At 46.6% G+C, this 17,788-nt stretch overlaps 1 protein-coding gene across 3 annotated transcripts in view; it reads left to right on the top strand.

Annotated features, from left to right (window-relative positions):
- The first annotated feature begins 1,097 nt into the window (after positions 1 to 1,097).
- Positions 1,098 to 17,788, top strand: part of KCNC4 (potassium voltage-gated channel subfamily C member 4) — a 47,232-nt gene continuing 30,541 nt past the window's right edge. For all 3 annotated transcript variants that reach the window (XM_032219121.1, XM_032219123.1, XM_032219120.1), the window contains exon 1: positions 1,098 to 1,780. In XM_032219121.1, the coding sequence (XP_032075012.1) occupies positions 1,133 to 1,780 (648 nt within the window). In that variant the 5' untranslated portion in view covers positions 1,098 to 1,132. The remainder of the gene's footprint in view (positions 1,781 to 17,788) is intronic.

Genomic DNA, 17,788 nt, shown 5'->3' with positions numbered 1-17,788 from the left:
AGCCCTGGAGGAGGGGAAAGCGGCGCCAGCACACGCGAGAGAGCCCAAGTCGCCCGAGCAGTGCGCTCCTTCCACTCCCTCTTCTTCGCCCTCCCACAGTTTGAAAATGAGACAGCGCCAAGCGGGCTCGGGTTGCTCCCGCTTTCTCGCCAGCGCACCTGACGCCCGACGAGCCCACCCGCCCCCTTTCGCCTCGGCCCTGCCAAGACCGCTGCTCTCCCGCTTAGATCCGAGGGTCTCCGACGGGAAGCGGATCCCCCTGTCGGAAGCCTGAGCCTCGGCTATCCAAGCCAGCCGGACGGAGACAGCCAAGCCCCAGCTCGGAGCCTCCCTGCCCTCTTCTGCGATTACGGCGGAACCGTTCAGCCTAAGAGGCAGGTGCCGAGGATGCGCCTCGGCACACCGGCTTTTCTTACCGGCACTTCGCCTCGTCTAGGGAAACGGCCCGGGGGCTTAGCGCTGCGCTGACGGGGTGGGTGGGGATCGTTGTTTTGTCATTCTCCGATTGCCTAGAAGGGAAAGGCGGGCCATCGAGCGAGCGTTTGGGAACGAGGGGGGAGGCAAAGGCGAGACCCGGCGACTTGGTTGCGTATCTCGAGCGGTGCGTGGGAGAGAGAGAAGCGGGTTTACCCGGGGAGGTCTTCCGAAGTTTAAAATCGGCTTGAAAGTCACGTCGAGCTTCTCTTCTCTACTTTGCAAGACGGGGTTGTTTACCAACCAGCGGCAGAAAGCATTTTCTTTTCGCTTGGCCAGGAGCCTGTGCCCTGGATGAATTGCCCTCCCCGCCGCTTCTGGTCTGGGGCCATTTGCTCCCAGCCCCCCCCAAAAGGAGATATAATCCTTCTGCTATCTTGGTTGGCCAGACAGGGCCGTTTCCTTCCACGTCGGGGCTTTGCTCCCGGCTCACCGGGGCACTTGTTGCAGCTCCTCGTTGGGGTTTGGGTGGCCTTGAGGAGACTTCCTTTCCTCCCCCCAAAATAACGGCGGCCGTTCAACCGAGGTCCATCTCACTAGCTCCCTCAGGGCACAGCAGGTGCAGGGCCTCTCTCTGCTCCCCCCCCCCACACCTCCTGCTTCTGGGCCAGAAGGAAAAGGGTTATCAGAAGCACTTCTGGCCCACCTAACCTAATCTATGATCAGCTCGGTGTGTGTCTCATCTTACCGTGGGCGCAAATCAGGGAACAAGCCACCCTCCAAAACATGCCTGAAGGAAGAGATGGGCAAAGGAGAAGAGTCCGACAAGATCACGATCAACGTGGGGGGCACCCGGCATGAGACCTACAAGAGCACTTTGCGCACCCTGCCTGGCACCCGCCTGGCCTGGCTGGCGGATCCTGATGCCCAGAGCAATTTTGACTTTGATGGGAAAAGCAATGAGTTTTTCTTTGACCGCCACCCAGGCATTTTCTCTTATGTCTTGAACTACTACCGCACAGGTAAACTACACTGCCCGGCGGACATCTGTGGGCCCCTCTTTGAAGAGGAGCTGACTTACTGGGGCATTGACGAGACTGATGTGGAGCCTTGCTGCTGGATGACTTACAGGCAGCACAGAGATGCGGAGGAAGCCCTGGATATCTTCGAGAGCCCTGAGCCTGGCAGTGGGCTGACTGGGGAAGAGATGGAAGATGAAGGGGCCCGGGAAATGACCCTTCAACACCTGGGCATGGAGGATAGGCCTCCTGGGGCCTCAGGAGGAGGAGGATGTGGCTGTTGTCGGAATTGGCAGCCAAAGATGTGGGCACTTTTTGAGGATCCCTATTCATCAAAGGCAGCCCGGGTGAGTCAGTAAGAAAGGGCAGTGAGAGCCGGTTTCCTAGGGTGGATGGGTAGGTGGATAGGTATATGCCCCACTTCTAATGCCTAGGGTACAATTGGATGCCCTTCTGATATGTAGGACTACAAGTCCTATCATTCCCAGGTAACATTACCAGTGACCTGTTTGGGCGACAGGCACTCTATTGTAGTGTATCTGATTGGGGAAGATTGAATTAATCACTTGGGTTTGGGGACATACAAAACAAAAAAGTCCCCCCCCCCCTCAGTATGTTTCTTTGCAGATTTACTACTATAGTTACTTTACATTTCAAGCTCTCCAAAGTTTTCAGTGTAGTTCTTCACCTGAGACTGACCTCTGCTTTCTCTGCTGCTGCTTCTCTTCTCTTATTTTCCCCTTTATTTGCCCTTTCTTATTCAGGTAACAGGTCTTGCTCTTTTTCATTGTGTGTGTGTTTTTATTGTGCATGGTGAAGACTTAGCTGTTTTATACTCCCCAGTTATTTATCAGTACTGCACACGGATACTCTCTGCAGACAACAACAGTGCTTATATTTAGGGGTCTCTTTGGAGGTTTGGAAAAATCTGTTACCAGCACACCCTTGTATCAGATTTCCCCCCCTCCCGTTGAATCCAACATTTGACAATTAGACACCCCCCCCCCCTTTGTATATTCTATTATTCTAGCTCCAGGATTGCCAGGTGCTCTGAATTTACTAGTGGTATAAGATGTAGTGTACCTCAGAAGAGGGATAGTACTGGTAGATCCCTTGGTATTAGTTAAGACATTTCTAATTCTCCATTATTAAAGAATAATAACAGGAGAATGGTTTTTCCATTGAAATTTGGTTGCTAAAATACAAATAAGTTTTGTGTAGTCAGGAATGGGCTTTTGCATAAAAGAACTGTACTCAGAATTAAGTTTGGTACAGAAAATTTCTCCCTAAGCTGTGAGACATCCAACAGGGGCTCCATCAAGAAATATTTCATTTGTCCAAGCAATTAAAGTTCTGTTGTGTCTGATGTTTACATACACATACACCCACACAACAAACATCAAAGAAACTTACTAGACTCACTTTTGTCTTGTATTTTCTTTCTATTGTGCTGTGATGTTTTCCTATAGTTTTCCCATATCTGAATTAATTTACCCTTAATATTTTCAATAACATGCAAACAAATCAGCAATACCTGGCTGGTACAAATTGAGGTGTGCTAGAAATCCCTGTAATAGTCTTCTATAGAAATTCTGTTTCTCTCTTTTTTTAAAAAAAATAAACACTTTGGGCATTTTAGTAGAAATATATCATTTTTATTCTCAAGCAAGTCCATATAAATTAGTAATGGACAATGTCCACTCTTTGGATGTCCATATTTTTAAAGTCCATTTTTGCGATTGAAGCATACTTTTTACATTCAAGAAACAAATATCCATATATTTGCTTTATAACATAGAATAACAGGATTGGAATGGACCTTGGAGGTCTTTTAGTCCAACCCCTGCTCAAGCAGGAGCTTCTATATCATTTCGGATAAATGATTGTCCAATGTCTTTTTGAAAGCCTCCAGTAATGAATTTCTTAGTCACGTGGTATATATACATTCTGCCATACATATTCTAAGCTTTCCATTTTGTGTATAATACTTGGATGAATAACATAGTAAGATTTAAATGTGTAAACTCTGAGCCTAGTTTTGCTTCTTATAAAGTTCACCTCAAAATGTATATTCCATAGCTGGGAAGTGCCAATAAAATTTATTCAAAATATTTCCTTCACCTAAATTCAGACAATTTAGGCATTCATATCTCCAAAAGATTCATTTTAAATAGAATTTGTAACTATTTGCGTCTCAAAAGTCTTAGATTTCCACAATTACTGTTGATCAGAAGATATAAACAGATTTGTTGAAAACCATCTTCTGGATTTGTCTGTATCACCATCTTGCCTACTTAAGAAAAAAAACTGTGATTGTTCTGCATGCTCAGATGATAAAAAGTTGATCATAGGTGAGAAATAAACAATTTTGCTAATAAGGATCACTAGTAGCTAGCAAATGGAGGGTGAGGACAGCCTCCTGCCAGCTTGTTATGAATCCATGGCTATTTCTATTCAGTTTTCCCTCAGTAGCTAACTACCTTTTTAAACCTTCCTTTTTCTTTTTTAAAGGAAAGAATCAGTGGTATTAATTAGGAAAATATTTCAACCTGTTACAGAAGATAAAAATAAGTGACCCAATGTCAAGGTCAGATAAAGAATTTGGAAAGAAACATGGATTTCCAGGGCACAGAGCCATTACATAAGAACATCCAACTACCTAAATTAAAGGAGACGATATGTATATATTAGCATTTGGCCAGCCTATCCTAGTTGATTTCACTGCACTCTAAAAGAATTAGCAACAGTTGGCAATTGAGGTTCAATTCGTCTTCATTTCCAGGCTTCTTTCCAACTATGATAAGGATTTTAAAAAAACTAGAAAAAAAATCAACAAGTTATCTCAACATTTATCAAGCACCTATTCTAATATCAGTACTGAATTCAAAAAGAATGTTTAAACAGTGAATAAAACATGAATGGGATACCTTGCAAAGTGCTTTTATAATTGGCTAGTGCAATAGGAAACTTCTTTTCCTAAGAAGTTCTGTTGTAAAGGAAAGTCATGCAAACACTTTGTTGTGACAGCTTCACCTCCAAAATATATCTATTTGTTCATAAACTCACTACAGTCGTCTGCCTTCCATCCATCCCTCATTACCCAGCAGCCATTTTGTTGACTCTCACCTATCTTTATCTTCCTGTAGGCAAGTATCCCCCAACCTTTTGGGAACCAGGGACCAGTTCCATGGTGAGAGGTTTTTCCATGGACTGGAGGGGGTGTGGTTTCATGTGCTGCCTGCATCCTGCAGATGGGGCTTCACTTGTTTGCGCAGCCCGGTTTCTGCCATGACGTGGACCGGTGGTGGTCCGCAGCTCAGGATTTGGGGACCCCTGCTGTAGGGGCACTCTTTTTCAAACTTGGCAACATTAAGATACTAGACTTCCAACTCTCAGAATTCCCCAGTTAGTTGATCTTAATGTTACCAAGTTTGAAAAGCATTGCAGTAGAACCATGGAGGACATAGAGAATCTCAAGAAGTCTCCATCGTAATCCTGATTAGTAGTTTCTCCAAACTGTCCATGGGGAGAAAAGCAGTCTCATCCTCCTAGCATCCTCCTTTCATGGGTGGCGGGGTGTGGGTGGGAAGCATCAGTGAAGGAAACAGCTGTCCTTAATCACAAGGAGCCCCATAGGGAGTTGATGGAAGCCTAGTAGTGGAAAATCGCCAAGGACAGGAACTTAAGGCATATCTTTGGCCTCCAGGACAAGATAGGCAGACCACAGAAAAGAAAGCAGCAAACATCATTCCATTCTTCCATCATGTATATCAACATGCAAGTAGGGTTCTCACTATTAGGAACCTCACTGTTTGTGTAGATATAGGAATGAGTGTGTTCAGAATTAAAGAATTTCAGCATGAGAGGCACCTCAGACCGTCTCTCCTCCCCATTAGTCTCCTTGATGGCTGTGATGCCAAAATGGTGAGTTTTGCAATGGAGAATCATTGCAACAGACTGGTACGCCTCTGATTCACACATGATTTGCTTAATTGTAGATTGTTGAATGGACCATGGCTGACTGGGTTCACAGTTCATAATTAATCTTGAATTGTAGTTCACAAATTGCATAGGAGACTTCACACAACATCAAAATCAAATATGTTGTGGCTTAGCATGTTGGTTAAACCTGGTTATCCAACATGTGGATTGAGGAAATAAGTGTTGTCTTACATTTCAGTAAAAACTGATTATGGAATAATTTGAGAGCAAATGAGCAATGGTTACTTTTTGGTAAGGAAAGGGTCCAGGCTCAATTCTGCCTGGGGACATGACTTATAATTTGCACAGTTTGCTCCTAATTATGTGAGTTGGTTATAGTCCCAGCAGGTAGGAATATTTCTAGTATTCTAGTGCGGTTTTAATACCTTTTGAGAGTAAAGCTTGACTTGAAGGTGGCTTTATTTTTTCTTTGTTATCAGTTTTTAATTTTACCAGCCTTTAATTTTAAAGAATGGTATTAAATTTCTTGATTTTAAAACTTTTTAATATTTTGTAGTGTAATTACAGTATTGTTAGACATTGAAATAGAAAGACAACATATACCTTATTTTTCAGAGTATAAGACGCATCTTTTTCCCTCAAAAAAGAGGCTGAAAATCTGTGTGCATCTTATACACTGAGTACAGCATTTTTTGCCTCCCAAAACTCCTCCCCTTCACCAAAATGGCCGCGCATAGCTTTTAGGAGGCCTCAGAAAGCTCCTGGGGGCTGGGGAGGGCAGAAATGAGCAAAGAATGGGCCATCTTTTGCTCATTTTTGGCCCCCCACCCTTCCCGGAGCACTCTACAAGCCTCCTAAGAGCTATTCATGTCTTTTGTTTGAAAAAACGGGCCAATTTTTGGGAGGTTTGCAGAGGGCAAAAACTTTTTTAAAAATTTGCCTCTTCAAAACCTTGGTGCGTCTGATACTCCGGTGCATCTTATACTCCGAAAAATATGGTAAGTTGGATACAACTGAAACAGTTAAGACTCATATACAGAATACCACTCATTTTAAATATATACACAAATGTAGAGTTATATTTATTCAAGAAAGTTGAAAACAATATTCCATAATGATTTTAATGTTGCAGTGACTAAACTAATCATCTCTTTGTGACTAAGTTCATAATGAAGATGGGGGAGCTATTACATCAGTTCTGTCCAACTTTTCTCTTTAGTTCAAAAGCACCTCTCTTACACAATACATTTTTTTTTACAAGACTTATTTGCTAGATGGCCTGCACACCATGGGCAATGGTAGTTTCATTGTTTATTTGTAAATTACTCTGTTTCCCTGAAAATAAGAACTTCCTGGATAATAAGCCCAATCGGGCTTTTGAGCGCATGCGCTAAAATAAGCCCTCCCCGAAAATATTGCAACACAGCAGCAGCCATGAGGTGACCACGCTCTCTGCCTCCTGCACCTCAAAAATAATACGACCTCCCCAAAAATAAGGCCAAGCACTTATTTTGGAGGTCAAAAGAAAATAAGACCCTGTCTTATTTTTAGGGAAACACGGTAAAAGCCTGCATGAATTGACTTGGATAATTTATACCATGGGGTTAATATGTTATCATAGTAAGAAAATAGTCTCATTTGCTTTGTGCAAGCAGTTTGGGTGTCCATGGAACCACTGTGAGCCTTGATGTGGGATGAAGCTTCTTCATTATTGCTTTCAGGTTTTGGACTGCCCACCACATAAGCCACTTAGACTAGCCCTTTGGCACACAATAGCGATATCACTTAGACTTATATACCACTTCATAGTGCTTTTACACCCCTATCTAAGCAGTTTACAGAGTCAGCCTATTGCCCCCAACAATCTGGGTCCTCATTTTACTCACCTCGGAAGGATGGAAAGCGAAGGCAACCTTGAGCAGGTGCAATTTGAACTGCCAAACTGAAACTATCAGTCAGCTGAAGTAGCCTCCAGTACTGCACTCTAACCACTGTGCCATCTTGGCTCATTTTTAGTAGATGATTCAAAAGAGCAGGGATCTTTGGATCGATTACCTCTTCCTCTGTACAGGGTGTACCCTTTGCCACCTCTGAATTACTTGCCAAAGTTGCTGATAAGCAGTTTGTATGTGAGTGATAGGCCCTTTGTATTTTTTGTGGAAAGAGGTGGCAAACTGCAAACAAAGAACTTTGCTACATATTGGAGGAAGAGGGCTAGTCCAGGCTGGTCTTCTTCGGCTGCCACTACAGATAGTCTTTGATGAAGACTAGAATCATGATGGCCAGGATTGCAAATTTGACAGGAGAAAGCAGAAGGGAGCTATTGAATATTCATAGGTTCATTAATATGTATAAGCCATGCAAATGGCCTCACTGTTTCTTGTACTTCAGCACCTTTGTGCTGGCCAGCAACAGCCTCCTCCGTCGGGATTGGTTAGGACGCGAGGGAGGCTGTTGCCGGCTGAAAGTCTGGTTCCTATTGGTTGAAGCCCGAGTATATAAGGTTTGGCGGGCTAGTTTACGAACTGAATCGCTGTCATACTTATCTTAGGAATAAAGCCTGTTCGTTGTTCACCCTGTGGTCGCGTCCCTCCTTTCGAACCTCAAAACTGGCGACGAAGGTGGGATCAGCGATTCCGCGACACTAGGGTGAAAAGAGAGAGACAGGCAGTTAGCTGCCGCCGTCCAGACCGGCAACGAACGCTGCCTGAAGAGAGAAAATTTTTTTTTGTGGCCTCTCGGTGTCTCTCCCCTCACGACCGTCAGGATGACATCTGCTCTACCTCCTTTTGCCCCCTTTGGTTCGGCCGGAGAATCATGGGAGGGGTTTATGGAGAGGTTTGAGTGTTACCTGATCGCTTCCAAAAATCAGGCTCAAACCGAAGAGGAAAAATGCAGCTTTTTCCTCTCATGCTGCGAGCCATCTATGTTCGCCTCAGCAAGAGCTTTGGCAGCCCCACGGCCAGCATACAAGCTTGGGTGGGACGAACTCATGGCCAGATTGAAGAATCACTACGCACCCACCCCGTCAGTCATAGCTCGCCGTTTTGCCTTCCGCAGACGAGTCCAAAAACAGAATGAATCAATCAGCCAATTTTTGGAGGCCCTGCGGATGGTGGCGGCCCAGTGCGAGTTCTCCAACCTTGAGGAAAATTTGGTGGAACAGTTTGTGTGCGGGGTCCGCGATGTCAACCTGCGGAGCCGCATGTTCAGAAATCACCGAATTACACTACTGCAGGCCGTGGAAACTGCCCGAGCCGCTGAACTGTCTGAGCAGTCCACGGCCGATATTGAGCGGTTGCAGATTGCCACACCGGAGCGATCACCGCCTGAAGCATCGCCACAAGCCCACATGGTCGAGGACGACCTGGCTTATGAGGATCCAGAAGAAGAAGTGGTGGCCCAGATGAGGACTGTGCCTAAGAGGAAGCCAAAACCGCAACCTGCAGCGCAACAGGCGTCCGCAGTGCCCTGCCGGGGTTGCGGAGGCCGTCATAAACGCCAGGCTTGCCCATTTTTAAATGCCATCTGTAACCGGTGCAAGGGCGAAGGCCACCTGGCTAAGGTCTGCAGGGCCCTATTGCCAGCACCCTCGTTCCTTCAATCTCCCAGCCGTTCCCAGGCGCAACCGCGCCGCCAGCAGCAGCGGCCACCGAAGAGGGCGGAAGATTGCTACCAGTCCACCAGTCAACCATCTAATTTTGACAGTACGGCGAGCCAAGCCGTTGCAGGGGCCCGGAAGGTCTCGACCTCCGTCCAGCTGGAAGGTCAGCCGTGCCGGATGGAGGTGGACTCTGGCTCCTCTCGGTCCCTCCTGCCCTGGTCTCTCTTCGCCAAGCTATGCCCTAAAGTGCCCCAGAAACGCCTAAGGCAATCTGAGGTTTCCCTAAGGGATTACCAAGGGAGGTTGATCCCTATGCTGGGATCCTTCCCTATCTCAGTATCTTATGGCCAATTCCAGGGGAAGCTACCCATCCTTATAGTCAGGGATGACCTGCCGGCCCTTCTGGGCCTGGACTGGTTCCCAGCCCTGGGATTATCTATTGGGGGGGTCCACCGGGTGGTTCCTAGCACCCTCGAAGACACATTAAGGGAATTTTCGGACGTTTTCGACGGCCAGTTGGGCTGTTATAAGGGGACCCCCATATCTTTAAGTTTAGACCCTCAGGTTGCTCCCATTAGGCTGAAAGCCCGTAGGGTGCCTTTTGCCTTAAGGGCCAAGGTTGACGCCGAACTGGATAAGTTGTTGGCGCAGGGAGTCATCGAGCCCGTAGATCATTCCCCTTGGGAGACCCCCATTGTTCTCCCAATTAAACCAGACGGGTCGGTGAGGATCTGCGCCGACTACAAGTCGACGATCAACTTGGCCCTTCAGGCAAACCCCTATCCAGTCCCTGTAGTGCAACACCTGCTCCATTCCCTGGGGCAGGGTTGCACATTCGCCAAACTGGATATGGCGCAGGCCTATCAACAGCTCCCGGTGGATGACGATGCGGCGGCTGCCCAGACCATCGTCACCCATCGTGGGGCTTTCCGTTGTCGCCGCCTGCAATTTGGTGTTTCCGTGGCCCCGGGGATCTTCCAAAGCCTGATGGAGCGGCTGCTCCATGGGCTGCCGGGCGTAGTTCCGTATTTCGATGATGTCCTGATCGCTGCTTCCAGCCGCTCAGAACTCATCGAAGTACTGCGGAAGGTCCTCAGTCGTTTCAGGGGCGCGGGCTTAAAACTGAAACGCAGCAAATGTTCATTTGCTGTTCCGAGGGTGGAATTCTTGGGCTTCATGATTGACGCCCAAGGCATCCACCCCACACCTTCTAAGGTCGCTGCCATTAGGAACGCCCCTGCACCCACCTCCAAGGCGGAGCTGCAGGCGTTCCTAGGGCTCCTGAACTTTTACGCCCCTTTTATACCGCACAAGGCGTCACTAGCCGAGCCGCTGCATCGGTTGCTCGACCGATCTGCGGCCTGGCGCTGGGGGAGCCGCGAAGCGCATGCGTTCGTGGCTGTCAAAGAAGCTCTGACGTCAGCGGCAGTCCTGGTCCAGTACAATGACAGGATGCCACTGACGTTAGCTTGTGACGCCTCCCCCTATGGAGTCGGGGCCGTCCTAAGCCATGTCCTCCCAAATGGCTTAGAGGCCCCTGTGGCCTATTACTCCCGGACACTCTCCTCGGCGGAGCGTAATTACAGCCAGATAGACAAGGAGGCTCTGGCTGCAGTGTCCGGGATTAAGAGGTTCCATGACTACCTCTATGGTCGGCCTTTCACCCTTGTCACTGACCACAAGCCACTCCTTGGGCTTCTGGCAGGTGACAAGCCGACCCCCCCCATCCTCTCCCCCCGAATGACTAGATGGACGGAGTTCCTTGCAGCGTATTCTTATACGCTGCAGTACCGTCCGGGCAAGCAGCTGGGGCATGCCGATGCCTTAAGCCGCTGCCCGTTACCGGAGACCGACACCGCCCTAGTGCCCTGTCTCTCAGTCCTGTCCATCGCGTCTTCCGGTTTCCCGATTTCGGCCGCGGATGTCGCGGCCTGCACCAAGGCCGATCCGATCCTCTCCCAGGTCGCTTCCTGGGTCTCGAGGGGATGGCCTTTGGACAAAGTGGCAGAGGGCTTCAAGCCCTTTAAAATCCGGCAGGCGGAGCTCTCCCTCCACGGGGGGTGCCTCATTTGGGGGGATCGAGTGGTGATCCCCACCGCGCTGCGGCCACAAGTCCTGTCCCTGCTCCATAAGGATCATCCGGGCATAGCACGAATGAAGGCATTAGCCCGTAGCTATGTTTGGTGGCCCTTACTGGACTCAGAGATAGCGGCCTATGTTGGCCGCTGCAACCCCTGTCAACAATCTAGGCCTAATCCCCCAGCCGGGCCGGCTCGTGAGTGGGAGGCTCCGAGAGGCCCATGGTCACGCCTCCACCTAGATTTTGCCGGTCCCTTTCACGGCCAGAATTTCTTGGTAGTGGTGGACGCTTACTCCCGCTGGGTGGAGCTGGTCCTGATGGGCTCCACCACAGCTGAGAGTACGGTCCGGGCCTTGAGAAGGCTGTTCGCGACCCATGGGTTGCCGGACCTGATTGTTTCTGATAATGGGCCCCAATTTATGTCCACTACGTTCCAGGAGTTTCTGGCCATGCAAGGGATTCGACATGCGCCCATAGCCCCGTACCACCCGGCCAGCAATGGCCGGGCGGAGCGGGCGGTCCGCTCAGCGAAAGAGGCACTGGGCCGCATGGACCGGGGCGACTGGCAGGAGAAAGTGGCGGCTTACCTGCTAAGCCAACATTCCACTCCCTGCCCAACGACCAACCGAAGCCCTCGGAGCTCTTGATGGGCAGGCGTCTGCGGACTCCCCTGGACCGGCTACATCCGTTGTATTCAGGGGATCAGCCGAGCAACCTGGGGGTTATCCCTTCCCGTTCATTTAAATTAGGGGACGCGGTATGGGCCCGGGCATTTTCGGGGCCTACTAGGTGGGTGCCAGCCACTGTGACTGCCCTGACAGGCCCGTGTTCTTTTAGAGTCGGATTGGCTGACGGATCCCAATGGAGGCGTCACCTGGATCAATTGAGGAGACGCCTCCCACCGCCAGCCAGCAGCCCGGACCCAACCGATGCCGGCACCTCCTGCCCGGGAAAGCAGCTTGAGGCCTTCGCCACTCCAGGCCTCTCCTGTCAACAACCGAGAACTCAATCCGGAGAAACCACGCCGGGGGCCTTCGCCACACCAGGCCCAACCTGCCCGAGCGCCCCCTGCCGGGAACTTCCACAAACATCTCAAGCCACCGCAGAACAGTCCCCACCTAGGCCAAGGTTCCTCCCTCCCGACACGCCTTCCAAACATGACACTATCGCAGTTGACACGCCACCCCGCCCCTACTCACCAGTACAGTTGAGCCCTCCTTCTGGGCCATCCCAAGAAGGCGTGCCTTGGAGCTACACCCCCTTCCGGGAGGAGCTACCACAAGGAGGTCCTCCTCCGCCGACGACTAGTGGAGAACTGCGTAGATCAGGGCAGGTCCGGCACCGCCCCGCCTACTTACAGGACTACGCATGCTCCACCCACGGAGCATGCGCGGAACTGGGGGGAAGGGGTATTGAATATTCATAGGTTCATTAATATGTATAAGCCATGCAAATGGCCTCACTGTTTCTTGTACTTCAGCACCTTTGTGCTGGCCAGCAACAGCCTCCTCCGTCGGGATTGGTTAGGACGCGAGGGAGGCTGTTGCCGGCTGAAAGTCTGGTTCCTATTGGTTGAAGCCCGAGTATATAAGGTTTGGCGGGCTAGTTTACGAACTGAATCGCTGTCATACTTATCTTAGGAATAAAGCCTGTTCGTTGTTCACCCTGTGGTCGCGTCCCTCCTTTCGAACCTCAAAAGGAGCTCTAAAGCAAAATGAAATGAGTTTAAGGAAACTAAAGCTATTTTAATTAATTAAGAGGCTAGTAATAACATTTTATAGCAATTGAAACAGCATTTCTCCTAAAGATACTGTGCCTATTAGGTCCCACTTTGAACCTTACATAGAACATGATAGGCAACTTTTGCTTACCTTGTTTCACATCATGCCATGCCTAGAAGTGAGGGGACCATTTACAATGTCTCTTGAAAGAATTTGGCAAAGGACTCCTTTGGAACTTTGCTCCACCTTTAAATTAAATTAAATTGATAACATTCTAAATTGATCACTGTAATACTGCACTGTACTGGAGCTAAATAGGGAGGCTATCCACAAGCCCCCTCCCTATCCATGGTTCAGAAGAGGACAACTAAATTATTGAGTTTATAGGACCAATTTACACCAGAATTCTTCAGCTAATGAGGACTGTCCATTGCACCTTCTTCTGATTGTATGTTATGTCTCCACTTATAAGCAAAGGTGGCTTAGAAATCACAGCTCTATCCAGTATTTGTTTATAATGCTCGCTCTGGCTCTGCTTGTTCATTTGTTTTTTGGTAGCTTGTTTTGACAGGAGAAAATCAAGGTCCCTGGATTAGGCAGCATGACAGTTGCAGATGAATAGAATTGTCCAAGGTGTGTTAGTTGTATTACTTCAGGAAGAACAAATGGTTATTGATCATTTTGAAAAAATCTGGCTTGTGTGTCACATAAATATAATGGGTAGCTTGTTTCAAGATTCAAGAATTGAGCTTTGATTTATAAATGTTGTTTGTTTCGAGGTCAGGGAGGGAAAGAAAATTGGATCTCTAATATGCCACCCGCTCATATCAAATTATTTTCTTTTCACTGAAGGGGGAAGAATCCTTTGGAAATGATCATAGAGAAGCCACAATGTTAATGAAGCCAATTTTTGCCACTATTTCTGATACGTATTTTACTAATACCAAAAGACAAGTTTTGCCAAAATTCTGTTTATTTTTGTGCTGCTGATTTTAAATTAATTTTAAATTAAAAATATTTTTATGGAAATATTTAGCAGAATTATTTTGACCTTTTATATAAGTGTATGTACTAAAGGAGATAAAAAATAATAATTCTGGTTTAGTGTATCATATAAATATAATGGGTAGCTTGTTTCCAGGTTTAAGAATTGAGCTTAAGAATGCTCAATTAAGAATGAGCTGTTTTATGGTTATTTTTTAGTAGGCTTTTTGTGGGAGCATGGAGGAAAGGGTAGCACAGAGATAAGTAAAGTTACTGCCATTCCTTTCTGCACTTGTACCTTTGGACTACCATGTCCATTCAGAACACATATATTAATATGTTTATATTATATTAATATCCTTTTGATTTACACAATATGCCACTGTAATGGTTATAGATTAACTAATAACATAGAGGTGAATTGAAAACCTCTTGGCTTTTTCAACCTGTTGGTTATTAATTCAGTAAGAGTGTTTGGTAGACTGGTTTTTCAGTTGGTTGATGAAAATGGTGCATATTTGTGTGCGTGTTCTTGTCCTTGCTTTACATTTGTCCCAGTTACGCAGATTTTGAAATATCCTGCATTTTGAGAAGCTGCAGCCAAGAATTTTTCTTTGGGAAACAGGCTGGAAATGCTATCAAGGGGGGGGGGAGGGGCATCATTGAGTAGGTTCAAAGTCAAATGACACTTAAGTAAAGTAAATCCAAATGGATGGGTTTTTATTTTTTTAAAGTGTGTTTAATCATTAGTTTCTTAAAGTCTCAGTGCAATGGATCATATTGAGTTAGATCCTGTATTTAATGGGGTTTTAAAATCAGATTAGATACAGAGTTTGCATTTGATTGTTCTATTACATAATCACTGATTGCATAATTGGAAATGGGACTTAGTTCCCATAAGCCATAGGTTATGATACCATGTAAGAGATTGTTGTGGACAGAAGATAGAAAACAGTGACTCTGTATAATAATACAAATTGGCAGTAATTCTCATAACATAGAATAAAACAGTTCTGTTCAATAGTTACCAGCATTCGCCTTTAGAAATTCTTCATTTTCAAAACTTGTTTGATATGTGATGTGGGTGGTTTTGATTAGAGGAGGCAAACTGCAGCTTTCTTGGGTAATTAACTATATGTGCAAACATAATATATCTGCAGAGATACAGAAAAAAGCAAAACGAAAATACATTAAGTGATAAATGATCACATTATATAAGTGATATATAAGTTCTATCCCCCCCCTCCAAAAAAAACCCATGTTGTTGGTTTGATTATGAAAGACTTTTAGATTATTATTGTAAGTAACATGAAAATTCCAATTAGGAGCAAATCAGTAAAATTATTATAGGTAGCAAATAGTCTCCCGGATTAACAAATAAGTAACATGACTTTAAATAATAGTCTCCTTATGCTTTCAAATTGTCAGAGCTTTTCTGCCTGTTCTGCTCCGGGCAATGAGGTTCTGCTCGGGCAGCCAGTTAACTCCACGCTTAGGAATATCTTTCAGATCACGTTTATTATCAGGCATCCTTAATAGCAAAACTTACAGTTCAGTGTTAAGATTCTTCTGACTTTCCATGATCTGTCCCATCACGTAGTGTAAAAGGACATTAATTCCTCTAACCCATGCTGCTGGTGCAAAGATCCTTCTGGTAGTGCCGATGGCGATTCAGTGAGTGCCCAGTAATAAATCAATTTCCCGGGCAGAGTACCCCACTGCCCAATCAGGGAGCACATATGTGGTCACATGTTATGGGACTACATTTCCCATAAGGTAGTTACATTTCCCATGAGGTAGTTTCTTAAAGGAGACAGCTCTTAATTCCTATATTAGCTATATACTGTTGGGACAGCACACTCCCCACCTGGAATTATAAATTCCACTATCAACTAGCCTTTAACTAAAGATAAACAAAAACATGGCATAAAAAGGCAAACTGACTGCCTAACTGAGTTACACAAAGACATAGCATGACTATCTAATTAACTAATATAAACAAAGGCTTAACATCAAACATGTTATTAACTGACTAATTAACTGAGCATGCAACTCTACCTAACTGATTAACTGGGTTACATAAGTCATAGCATCAAACAGTGCAAACAATCATGTAAACACAAAGCATGCAAAGCTTGAGGTTCAATCTTCTAGTTCAGTCTTTCGTAGCAGCAGTACCAGGTCGCTGATTGGTCTGGTGTAGAGTTTCTTGGTGAAAATCTGCTTTGCGACCTGAGCCTCCATCTGACGAACTAGTTCATCATTACTGGGTGGGGCTTGGTGCACAAGTCCCATAGGCCACGAGTTCCAGTGGACACAAGTCCCTTAGGCCACAAGTTCCAATACATGTCTTTGGGAATGAAGTTCCCTGCTGGTTCTGGCCAGTCACCTGTCTTCTGGGTCAGTAAGGTGGCTGGAGTAAGGGCAGTTGGTATTTCAGGATCCAAAAACTCTGGAAACAAGGCTTGAGAGTTGATGATGGCTGTACTTTCTACCACGAGGGTGGTGAAGATGATTACTGCTAAGCCCAGCATGTGAGGCTTCCGTCTGGAGAGTTGTTTGAAGCGAGTTGGTTCTTGGGACTGGTTGATGGGTAGTTGTGGTGCTAGTTTCACCATTCCTATGATGAGACTGATGTGAACGTTGTTCTCCCCACCGTAGACGATGTGAACATTGTTCTCCCCACCGTAGATCTTGATGTATCCTACAGCTGTTACCGCCTTCGTTGTGGCGATAGGCAAGGTGGGAACATACTTGCGCTGGACAGGAATGCCTTGGAGACAACTCAGGGATTCTCGCCATATTGGCCGGTCTTGCTTCTGTTGGTTGTGCTGTTCGTTGCTGGACCACATGAAACATAGATAACTTTGATGGTTTTCTCTGACGAGGAATAAGTAGAACATCTGCTGGATGTTGTCCATGATGGCTATGGCTTCCTTTCTGGGGTGAATGAGCATGCTGAGTAGACTGTTGGTGAGGTTGGGACTTTTGAAGAGCACTTTATTCAGAGAGGGACCTTGGGATTGCATGCTGGTATCAAAAAGTGCTCGAATCTGGTCTGGCTCTTGTGGCTGGCACTTTCTAAAGGATGGTGGGTGCCAACATTCTTCATCAATTTTCGGAAGTGGAGTAAGTTCTGCATGTCCGTTCTGGACCATCTGGTTTATGAACTCTACTAAATTAGCTTCCATGTATATGATTTGTCTCAGATTGAAGAGGCGAGGGAAAGGTTGCTTTCAGTTTCTGCTTTGCTATCGCTTCAGCTGCCATGAAACGGGGAGGGTGGGCATGGTATTTGGGAGGGGTTACTAATTGTGCTGGTGGAAGTTTCTGGAGTCTACCGATTGATTGGACTACGCATGCGTGGGTGTTTCCCGCCAGCTCTAACGGCACCGACATTCCATCTTCGCGATGCCTTTTGAAGTTATCTTGCACCTGACATTTGGAAGACTTATGATTGGACTGGGTCTATGATGCCAAGGGGTGGGGAATGGGCTATTCTATATATCAACTGTTTTCGCGCCTCATTAACCAGACTTCGCTATGCATTGCCTTTAACCATTTTTAATTAGTAAAAGTACATTTGATTTCTACGCATGGAGTCTCATGGTCATTCTTTCCTAATTAACTAATGGAGAGGAACTGACAGGTAGCGAAGTCTCAAAACACCTTTCCAGGAGACTATAATCTACCGTGGAAGGTGCAAAAACTTCAAGGAGACAGGAGAAAAAAAAATGTCTTTGCCAGTTAGTGATGGAGAAAAGGACAAAGAAACCACTGATATCTTGTTTCCTGAAGAATTGGCTCAGCTGGAGATATCGAGCCCTGCTAGTCCCCCCCGTTGGTCTATGTCGGTGGGACAAAGAGAGGAGGGGGCAAACTGGGATGCGGCCGTTACCAGAAGAAGACACCAGGAAAGGCCGTTCGAGGCGGGAGCCAAACGAAGACCCCAGGAGAGAGATCAACCTGATTACTTGGAGCGGAGGTACTCTGGGCAAAGATTTGGGGAAGGTGAAGAGGCCGA

The sequence above is a fragment of the Thamnophis elegans genome, chromosome 5 (assembly GCF_009769535.1).
Source record: "Thamnophis elegans isolate rThaEle1 chromosome 5, rThaEle1.pri, whole genome shotgun sequence".
Lineage (NCBI taxonomy): Eukaryota > Metazoa > Chordata > Lepidosauria > Squamata > Colubridae > Thamnophis > Thamnophis elegans.
The sequence above is the reverse complement of the archived record's forward strand: the minus strand, read 5'-3'. Positions and strand labels throughout refer to the sequence as shown.